Raw genomic sequence first — 11,867 nt, forward strand, 5'->3', positions numbered from 1 at the left:
GTTCTTCAAAGGGTTGAGCAATATCTTCATGAAACTGCACAAGCAAGCATGGAGTGGTAGGAGGAAATGTAAATCCTAGACGAGCCTCATGTGAGGAGTAAAAAGAAGTGTCTTCAAAGAAAGTCACATCCTGAGATACAATCAACCTCTGAAGTATAGGATTATAACAAATATATCATTTCTGAGTTCGAGAATACCCCAAAAAAATACACCTCAAAGACCGAGGATCAAGTTTACTTTTATGTGGTGAAGTATCATGAACAAAACATGTGCAACCAAATACTTTAAGAGAGAGAAAATGGATCTTCACCATGAAATGAAACAGAATATGGAGTTTGATTTCTAGGTACGGATGAAGGTAACCTATTTATGAGAAAGCATGCTATAAGAATAGCATAAGGCCAATAAAACTAGGGTACCTTCATGGAGTAGAGGAGGCCCCAAGCAACTTCAATGAGGTGACGATTCTTTCTTTCAGTAACACCATTTTGTTGAGGGGTATAGGCACATGATATTTGATGAAGAAGCCCACTACCCTCACAAAACAATTTAAACTCTTTAGACAAATATTCCTTAGCATTATCAGATCTAAGGATTTGAATTTTTTTCCAAATTGCGTTAGAACCATTGCATGAAAGTTTTTTAAAATAGATAGAATTTCTTATCGCTCTTTAAACAAAAACAACCAAGTCACTCGGGTAAAATCGTCCACAAAAGTAACAAAATATTGAACCTGAGAAATGTTAGAGACCTATAAAGGGCCCCATACATCAGAATGTATTAATGCAAACAGAGCAGTACTAGTTAGGGGTGGCATCGAGCCGAGCCGAGCCCGAACCTGCTTATGTTCGAGTCGAGCTTGATTTAAATATTTTGAGCTGAGCTTCGAGCCAAGCTTCGAGCCGAGCTCGAGCCTCAACATACATTTAAAACTTTTCAAAAAATATATATCGAATAAAATGTATATAAAATTATGCATACATTTTACATAAAATTGGGCATGACCTCTACATAAAATTGGGCATAACTTATATATATAATATGTATATAAGATTGGGCATAACCTCTACTTAAAATTGAGCATAATCAATATATATAATACTTATATAAAATTCGGCATGACCTCTACTTAAAATTGGGCATAATCAATAAACATAATACCTGCATAAACACCCCATAAACACTCCATAAAATTGTCTATACATTCCATAAACACTTCATGAAATTGTTTATACACTCCATAAAATAATCTAAACACTCCATACACTGCATAACATTATAAATAAACTCCATACAATAATCAAACACAACAAAATTAAATAAAATATCACTATCAATTTACAATCACCCAAATAAAAACTATAAATTCTTTAAATAAAATCCTATTACTATTACAGACTTACTAGAAAATTACAAGAAATATTTTAAATTTTTCTTAGTAAAGTTAAATGGACCTCTTATTGCCTTTTCTAAGGAAATAAATAAAAATTAATAATTAATCTAATATATTATTATACTTATCGATAAATTTTTAATCACATAAAATGTCAAACACAAAATTGCTATGAAAATTGCCTCATGCTCAAAGTATTATATCATCAACTGTCAAATACTTATTCAAAATTTTTCTATATGGTTTTCTAACCGTTCTTGGCAAGAAAATCTTACTTGGAAAATTATATGGTTTTTTAAAAAGAATTTATAATTAGAAAAATATTTTGAAAAAATATGAGGCACTAATGGTCCCTATATTTCTATTAAAAATGTTTTTTCAACATTTATTGAAAAAACCACTAATAGTCTCTAGAAAGGTATTTCTACTAAAATATATTTTCAATTTATTTAAGAGCCATGAGGAAGGGACAAAGAGTTTTTTTTTCCTTGTTTATGATCTCGCACGTAGAGGTGGCTTTGAATAAATTATATATAAAATTATGCATACATTTTTAAAAAATATAATGATAGGGGAGGTTCAGGATTGAATTTCAATAATGGATTAAAATGCACCAATATTAATATTTTTTACTCCAATTGTTGTCTAGCTTGTTTTGTAATTTTTGAATGAGGCCATAATTTATTATGGCCTCCTTAGTGCCCCTAGATAAAAATTTATATTCTAGGAAAAACTAAAAATATTTTTCCTATGATATATATTTCCAAAAAAACCTTTAAATAAAATCTTATTACTATTAGTGACTTATTAGAAAATTACAGGAAATATTTTAAAATTTTCTTAGGAAAGTTAAATGGACCTTTTATTGTCTTTTCTAGGGAAATAAATAAAAATTAATAATCAATCTAATATATTATTATACTTATCGATAAATTTTTAATTAAATAAAATATCAAACACAAAATTGCAATGAAAATTACTTCATGCTAAAAGTATTATAGCATCAACTGTTAAATACTTATTCAAAAAATTTCTATACAGTTTTCTACCCCATCTTGGTACGAAAAATCTTACTTTGAAAATTATTTGATTTTTAATAAAAATTTTCAATTAGAAAAATATTTTAAAAAAATGAGACACTAATAGTTTATAGAAAATTATTTCTATTAAATTTATTTTTAATTTTTTCCAGAGGAAAAAGTTTTTTATTTTTTTTTATTTTTTTTTATTTTATGATCTCGCACGTGCGAAATCGCACGTGTGAGATCATCTTCTCGCGAGGAAGGGGGAGATTATTTCTCCCCTGTTCTGGTTTTCCGCCGAGACGATGAGGAGGGAAGGGGGTTACTACGCCGGGGCGGACCTATCGTCGGGGATGACGGCCACGACGGAGTCGGCGGCGACGAAAACAGAGGCGACGGCGAGGAGAGGAAGAAATCGAACGGACGGCCACAGAGGCGGCCAGCGAGCAGCTGCGACGGCGGTATAGACGCCGGCGAACAGCTACGACGGCGGTAGAGGCGGAGACAACAACCGATGGGAGGGGTCGGCGGTGACGAGGGGGGAGGAAAAATATTTCCCCCCCTCGCTCCCGCTCCCGCTCCCCCACTCGCTCGCGATCCCGTTACCGATTCATACCGATCTGACTCATTTCGAGCCGGATCGCGAGCTGACGAACCAAACCTAGCTTCGGTTGAGCTCGGCTCGTTAAGGTAAACGAGCTGATTTCGGTGCTCGAGCTAGGCTCAAGCTCGATAAATGACGAATCGAACCAAGCCGATACCGAGCTGGCTCACGAACCGGCTTTGTTCAAAGCCACCCCTAGTACTAGTAGTTGTAAGACGAGGAGAATATATACTCCTAACATGCTTACTTAATTGACATGCCTCACAATTAAAATTAGACCAAGATTTAAGAGATGGAAATAAAGAACGAAGTGACAAGGTAGATGGATGACCAAGCCGGTTGTGCCACAGTTGAGCCTCGGATGTAGTGGATGAAATAGCAGTTATAGGTGGAAGAGTAAAATAGTATAAACACCCTTTTTCATGGCCACCACCAATCACCTGTTTTGTAGCTAGATCCTGAAGTATACACAAAGATGGTGAGAAGGTGATAGAACAATTCAATTGTTTGGTTAATTGACTAACAGAGAGCAAATTTAACGGAAATTGAGGAACAAATAACACATCTTGGAGAGGAATAGATGGGTAAGTGAGGAGGAACCCTTGCCAAGCACCTTGGTTTGGGGACCATTAGCAATAGTGACCAATTCATGAGGAAGACATGGAGACAATGAATGAAGCATGTGTTTGTTACTTGACAAGTGTTCGGAAGCCCCGTGGTCAATGATCTAAGAGGAAAGGGTTGAAGCAAAAGAAAGCATACCTGAGGCAATGGTAAGCGCAGTAGTAGGGCCTGGTGGAGTAGAGGACTGATCCAATAAGGATTTCAGCTTTTGAATTACAGCATAGTCTTCCACAGAGATAGTCACATTGCTGAAATGAGAATTAGTCTTATCCTCCTTTTTCTCAACATTAACTGAGGTTGGATTGGTTGTCGCCCAATCAGGCTTACCATGGAGTTTCCATCATTAATCCACAAGGTGGTTCTGACCACCATAGTAAATGCACAATCAAGGCTCAATGCGGGAATGGGCCGGACCCGTTCGACCACCTCTATTGCGGCCTCCTCTTGTATTTCTGCAGTGTCCTCGAAATGGGGATGATGTACCCCGATTACCATAGAACATAGTTGATTGAGAATCAATCGGAGAAGGAGGAGAATAATGTCTGGCCACCCTCTCTTCTCCCTTGACGCATTCTCTCCTTCCCTTAATCCAAACTCTCCTCTCTAACGTCCTTCTCCTTTCTCCCTCTTCTCCCTCTTCTCTCCTTCTTCTTCCACGTTAACCTAGAGTCATTCTCATGGGGTCCTAAATTCTACATGGTATCAGTGCAAGTAGTCATATGTGGGCCTACACCTAAAAATTATCTACTTGTAGAGCGACAAAAGAGGGCCTACACCTAAAACTATCCACTTGTAGAGCCACAAAAGAGGGCCTACACCTAAACTATCCACTCCTAAATTATCCACTTGTAGAGCCACAAAAGATGGTCTACACGTGAGGAGGAGTGTTAAGGAATAGTACCACATGGATTAGTGAATACAGAGATCTTAATTTTATTAGTTGGGAAATAGGTTTCCTAAGATGACTAGTCATTTTGAGATAGGGCCTTGGACCCAATTTAACAACCTCTAGCACTTGCCAAAATCAACTTCCTCCCGAACCATCACATAGTTTTGTATTTATCTCCATGGGGGGTGTTAGTAGGACGATATCCTATCATACCCATTTCTTCAAGCAAGTCAATGACATATTTTCGTAGGGATAATTTAATACCATGTTTGGACCGAAGAACCTCAATACCAAGAAAATACTTGAGAAGTCCCAAATCTTTTGCCTAGAACTCATTGCATATCTTGTTTTTTACTTGACATATGCTATCAAAGTCACTACCCATCAGAATAATATCATCCATATATACAGCTAGTAGTACAACTCATTGTGAGTATGCTTGACAAATACATAATGGTCCACTGAGCACCATGTGAACCCAAAACGAATCGTTGCTTGACTAAACTTGTCAAACCAGGCTCGTGGAGATTGTTTTAGACCATATAATGATTTTGTAAGACGACACATCAACTCCCCCACACCCACCTATCTAGGTGGTTGTTGCATATAAATCTCCTCTTGAATACCACCATTGAGGAAGACATTTTTTATACCAAGCTAATAGATAGACCATCAAGAATTAGCTGCTAGAGATAATAAGAGATGAACCAAAATAAGAGATGAACCAAGTTGAGCTTGGAAATAGGGAAAAAGTTTCCTCATAATCGGTCCCATAAAACTAGGTGTAGCCTTTAGCCACAAGTCGAGCTTAAAGGCGGGCCACCATGCCCTCTGAATTTTATTTGATAGTGATCACCCATTTATAGCCTACTGACTTGTTACCAGTTGGTAACGAAACAAAGTGTCATATTTGATTCTCATAAAGAGCTGGCATTTCTTCATCCGTGGCTGCTTTCCATCCTAGATTCTGAAGGGCCTCCTGATAAGAGTGAGGAATTGTAGCAAACGAAATGGAGGCAAGAAACTGATAGCAAGATGGGGATAACCGATGGGTAGATAAAATTGAGCAATGGGGTGAGATGTAGAAGGTTGAGGTTCTTTTCAAAGGACAATGGGTTGGGTATCAAATGAAGGACCAAATATAGGAGGTGGCCACAAATGAATCTGGAGACTCCACATTTATAGTGTTGGCCAGTGCATGAAGGGGCGTGTTAAGACAGGATTGAAGTGTCAAGTTATCTATGGGCCCAATGGGTTTATGGAAATCATTAACTGCCGAAAAACTAGGTGGGGCACCAGTGGAGGGATAAAAAGGTTGGTTCTCAAAAAATGTGACATTAGTAGAAATGAACAATTTTTTAAGAAGTTGATTATAACATACATAGCCTTTTTGAGTCTGAGAGTACTCCAAAAAAATACATTTAATTGCCTTGGGATCCAATCTAGTAGTATGTGGAGAAGTGTTATGTAGAAAACACATACATCCAAAACCTCTCAAAAGGAGAGAAAATAGCTTTCACCAAGAAAAAGGGAAGAATATGGTGTCTTGTTACCTAGTATAGAAGAGAGTAACCTGTTAATAAGGTAACAGGCAATGATGATGGCATGATGCCAATAGAAGTGAGGCACATGCATATGATGAAGTAGGGCTCAGGCAACCTGAAGAAGGTGTCTATTTTTTCTTTCAGCAATACCATTTTGTTGTGGTGTAAAGACACATGAGGTTGGGTGAATTATGCTGTTTTCTTGACAAAAAGATTGGAAGTTTGTAGACAGATATTCCTTGGTATTATCATGTTACAATGTAGGACCCACCATGAAGATGTGGGATGCCAAGAAGAGTCATCACCCAAACTAGCACGAGTTAAGAAGACAAGAAGCACAAGCTAAAATGAGTTAGAAGACTTGAAGATCAAGTGGGACCCACAAAGATACCACGAGTTGGTAATCTTATCAATATGAGTTGGAAGATCATGTGGGACCCACATCGATAAGGCCACGAGCTAAGCCTTCTCCCTTATATCCACATTATTGAAGAAGAGTTCTAGTTCAAATTTTATTAGACTTCTAGTTGATTGTGTTATCTTTTCATGATAGACTTATCTTAGAGAGAGTTGAAATGTAATTAGGAGATTGAAAGGTTAATTGTATAAGGACTCTATCATTTTCTCTACTATAAATAGAGGTGTTGTAATTCGGAATTAATCAAGTTACACAACTCCTTGAGTAAATCTCTCTCTTTCTTGGCGGACACCTCACTTTTTCCCTCTTCTCTTCTCTGTACCCGAGAGTTTTTCTTCTTTTTCTCTCTCTTCTCTTGCTTGGAATATTGGAAAAGGGATCCTTATTTCAACATGGTATCAGAGCATTAAATTTAGGATCCCTCATCAAAAGGAATGTTCTAAGAAGATATGATCAACACCACTCAAAGAAGACTCTTTTTTGAAGAAAGATTACAAACAGTGAGATCAGTTCTTCATTTTTTTATTACTTCATGTTCCTGGTTTCCGAATTTAGAAAATGATATAAATATGAGTATGTGAATGCTTTTCATCTTATGATATTGTGGATATGCATGCCTCTCCCTCTAGAAGAAGCTATCAAAATAGTTTTGTCAATTTGGAATTTTTGTTAACTGAGACCAGTCCATGATCAGATTGTTGAAAAAAAAATCGTGGGAACAAGAGTCCCCTGATATAGAAGATTGATATTGAGTCTCTTATGAGTGTAATTTAAGAAAAAAAATCAGAATACCGATTTAGCATCAATGCTAAAGTTCTCCATACATCGAGTTGTTTGAAGAATACTACATGGTGTTATTGTTAGAAAAAAAATTTAGAGAGTTATTTTCGTTGAAGGGCCTATCATGGCCGAAGAGAATATGAATATCAAAGGTGATATACTGAGAATTATCACTATACCCTTATGAGGGATATCAAATTTTATGAGTTGGTCCACATCAGTTCGAAGATTTCTTATAACAAAGGACCTACTTGGTCACCTCACTAACCGATGACCACCTATTGATGAAGAAGACATTTTTTATAACAAACGGTTAAAAAATGATACCTTGGTGATTAGTTGACTAATCAACAGCATGGAAGAACATGTCTCCAATAATGTCATTCATCTTGACACTGCTAAACAAATTTGGGAGACATGTGCTAAGTTGTACTCTAGCTCCGATACTCTACATAGACCATATGATATTCTCCGAAGGATGTTGAATACTAGACAAGGAGAAAATATCTATGAGTACTTGGCCCGCTTTAGAGGTTTTCTTCAAGAGTGGAAGTTAGTTCAGCCATCAACCACAAATATGGTTGTCCAAGACAAGCAGAAGGAAGCCTTAATTACTGCTATTTGCCTTGTAAATATTAAACCACATCTTGAGATTGCCAAGAGTCAACTTCGGAGTACTTTTGTTGTCCCCATGTTTGATGATGTATGTGCAACACTACTCCGCATTCATGACACTTCTTCCTCCAATACTGAAGTATCATCCGCTAAGTATTCAGATCATAGGGGAACATCCTCTGACCACGGCCGGGTCTGAGGCAGAGGTTACAGTGGGGCCGGGAAAAAGGTGAAAGGAATGGCTTCAACAGAGCAGATGGGAAAGAATGTACTCATTGTAATAAATTTGGCTACACTATAGATCAATGCTATTAAAAGGTATGTAGTTGCTATGGACAATATGGTCATTATAAAGAAATATGCTATAAAGCCAATGGAAAATCAGAATTGACAATGGCTAATCAAACTTTTGTAAGTGATACAAAAGAAGAACAACCCACAAAATCAGTAGCACCAAAAACTTTTACTGATGAAGAGTATGATCTATTTAAGAAAATGAAGACAATGTTGGGTTCTTCTTCTAGTTCCTCAGCAACTACTGCTGCCACTACTGCTTCAGGTATGCTATCTGCCTCATCTTCATCCTGTATAATTGACTCAAGATCCTCCGAACATCTTAAAGGTAACAAAATTTTATTATCTTCTCTATCTCTGTGTCTTTAACACAAGTTTGTTACCACAATTGACGGTTCTCAAACCAAAGTCCAAAGGAAAGGGTCCACTTTTGTCACACCATCACTTCCACTCACTATTATTCTATTTGTTCCTACTTTCCCTTTGAATCTATTATCTGTTAGTGAACTTACAAAATATTTTATTTGCTCTATTACCTTCTCACCCACTTCATGTGTATTTCAAGATCTTATAATGAAGCAGATGATTGGTGGAGGTCATGAACAAGGGAAGCTTTACTACCAAGACGTGCCAAAAATGAATATGGTTTCCACCATTGAAAATGAGACAAGGTTATGGCACAACCGGTTAGGACATCCATCTGCACAATCTCTTTTAATTATATGTTTCCTACTCATAAAGTAAGGTCAAAATTTCATTGTGAGATTTGTCAAATAAGTAAACATCAGATGAGTACCTACTCTCCTCATCCAAAAGTCAAAAGTGTTACTCCATTTTCTTTAATTCATACTGACATCTAGGTACCCTTGAGTGTCTCAAATATTTCTCAAGCAAAATATTTTAGTACATTTATTGATGATTTCACTCGCACAACTTGGTTGTTTGTATTTAAGGAGCGTTTTGAAATACCATTGATTTTTTAGTCATTTCATGCTATGGTACTCACACATTTTGGTAAAAAAATAAAAATACTCTGGTCTAATAATGCCAAAAAATACGTTTCCAAAGACCTTGACTCTTTTTGTCAAGAAAATGACATTATCCATCAAACATCATGTGCCTACACTCTTCAACAAAATGGTGTAGCCGAATGGAAAAATCGTCATATTCATGAGGTAGCTTGAAGTTTATTATATGCTATAAAATTTCTCTAATTTTATTGGCCTCATGCAGTCCTTACGACTTGTTTTCTTATCAATTGTCTACCTTCTTCCATTCTTGGTAATAAATCTCCTTACTCTAGATTATTACCAAATGATGATCCGTTTTCACTACCTTTGAGAATCTTTGGATGTCAATGCTTTGTTCATAATTCATTTCCTAGACACAACAAACTAGATCCTAAATTTATCAAGCATATCTTCTTGGGATACTCTCGCACACAAAAGGGTTATGTTTGTTATAGTCCCACTCTTCAACATTTACTTGTGTCAAGGGATGTAAAATTTTTTGAAGACTCCTCATTTTATTCTGAAAGTGCTCCTCCTAGTTTGTCCTCAGTACCAGGTTCCCCTCGACCGGTTGTGCCCAGTGATACAGAGATTGTTCAACCCCCGGAGCAAGTGGCCGACACCACCCCTGTCGAGTTAACAAATCCCACAGAGGTAAGTCCTTCATCTCTAGTTTTTTTTCCCTCAATATGATACTCATCCTATTTTTGTAAGGAAAGAACCACGATCATGCACTAGACCTTCTACTTCTCTTCCCATTTCAAATTTTGTGTCTCATCATCGCCTCTCACCTCTATGTTGTCAGTTTCTTTCTTTTATTTCCTCCATATCTGTTCCAGTCCTATCAGGAGGCTCTACAATATCCAAGGTGGAAGGCAGCAATGGATGAAGAAATTAAGGCACTTAATGACAATCAGACATGGTCACTGGTTCCTCTTCCAATAGATAAAAAAACCCGTTGGTTGCAAGTGGGTTTATACTGTCAAAAATAATCCGGATGGGTCAATAGCATGACTAAAAGCTCAACAGGATGCCAAAGGTTATACTCAGTGTTATCGAATTGATTATGAAGAAACCTTCTCTCCAATGGAAAAAATGAACTCGGTACGTATATTATTATCTTTAGCGGCCAATTCATCATGGCCGATATATCAACTTGATGTGAAAAATGCATTTCAGAATGGGGATATTAAATAAGAAATTTATATGCAACAACCACCTGGGTATGTGGTTGAGGGGGAGTCAATATGTCTGACTAAAAAATTCTTTGTATGGTCTCAAGCAGTCCCCTATGGGCTGGTTTGAGAAATTTAGTCAAGCCCTCATACAGGACGGATTTTACAGATGCTCTGGAGATCACTTAGTATTTATTGAAAACACCCCAAGAGGTAAGGTAATTCTGGCAGTATATGTTAATGATATCATTTTAACTGGTAGTGATTCTAAGGGGATCCAGAAAACAAAGGAAAAAATATGTGCTGAATTCAAGACAAAGGATCTTGGACTACTGAAATATTTTCTGGGTATTGAAGTATTACAATCCAAACATGGGATTGTGCTATCCCAAAGGAAGTATTCCTTTGATCTACTAGAGGAGACAGGAATGATGGGATGCAAACCAACAGAAACTCTTATGGACTCAAATACAAAATTATGTGGAGACACTGGAGAAGATGTAGATATCGGGAAATATCAAATACTACTGGGAAGACTTATGTACCTATGTGTAACAAGGCCGGATATATCATATGCAGTATGTGTGGTAAGTCAATACATGCACAAGCCACAACTTAGTCATTGGCAAGCACTTGAAAGAATACTACGATATCTTAAAGAATCTCCAGGAAGAGGCCTTCTCTATAAAAGCCATGGTCACTTCTACATTGAAGGATTCTCAGATGCAGACTGGGTTGCATCCCCAGATGACAGAAAATCTACTTGGGGATTTTGTACGATGGTTGGAGGGAATTTGGTTACATAGAAAAGCAAGAAGAAAAATGTAATAGCACGGTCTAGTGCAGAAACAGAATACAGAGCCATGGCACACACTGTTAGTGAACTCCTATGGATAAGATCTCCTATCACTGAATTGGGATTCTATAAAGAAGCTCCAATGGATCTATATTGTGATAATCAAGTAGCAATACACATTACATCAAATCCAGTCTTCCATGAAAGAACAAAACATATTGAAGTGGAATGCCATTTAATACAAGAAAAGTTCCAAGCAGGCTTTTTATCTCTAAGGCATATATCATCACAAAATCAAGTTGCAGATATTCTCACCAAGTCAGTCACTCACAAGTTATTGTCTACCACCTGCAACAAGTTGGGCATCTACGATGTTTTTTCACCCCCAACTTGAGGGGGAGTGTTACAATGTGGGACCCACCATCGTACACGAGCTGGTGGGACCCACCATGAGGGCATGGGATACCAAGAAGAGTCATCACCCAAGCTAGCACGAGTTAAGAAGATACGAAGCACAAGCTGAAATGAGTTAGACGACTTGAAGATCAAGTGGGAGCCACAAAGATACACGAGCTGGTAATCTTATCAATATCAGTTGGAAGATCATGTGGGATCCACCAGGATAAGGCCATGAGCTAAGCCTACTCCACATTATTGAAGAAGAGTTCTAGTTCAACTTATATTAGACTTCTAGTAGATTGTG

The 11,867-nt window shown here is 37.2% G+C and overlaps 1 protein-coding gene across 1 annotated transcript; it reads left to right on the plus strand.

Moving 5' to 3' along the window:
• The first annotated feature begins 10,826 nt into the window (after window positions 1-10,826).
• Window positions 10,827-11,558, plus strand: LOC137938428 (secreted RxLR effector protein 161-like). The gene is made up of 2 exons (XM_068783388.1): window positions 10,827-11,142; window positions 11,359-11,558. The coding sequence occupies exons 1-2, from the start codon at window positions 10,827-10,829 to the stop codon at window positions 11,556-11,558; spliced, it is 516 nt and encodes a 171-aa protein (XP_068639489.1).
• The last annotated feature ends 309 nt before the right edge of the window (window positions 11,559-11,867 follow it).

Source organism: Aristolochia californica, unplaced genomic scaffold (assembly GCF_029961685.1).
Source record: "Aristolochia californica isolate CCGP_79_NKW_82.1479 unplaced genomic scaffold, dmAriCali1.0.hap1 SCAF_8, whole genome shotgun sequence".
NCBI lineage: Eukaryota > Viridiplantae > Streptophyta > Magnoliopsida > Piperales > Aristolochiaceae > Aristolochia > Aristolochia californica.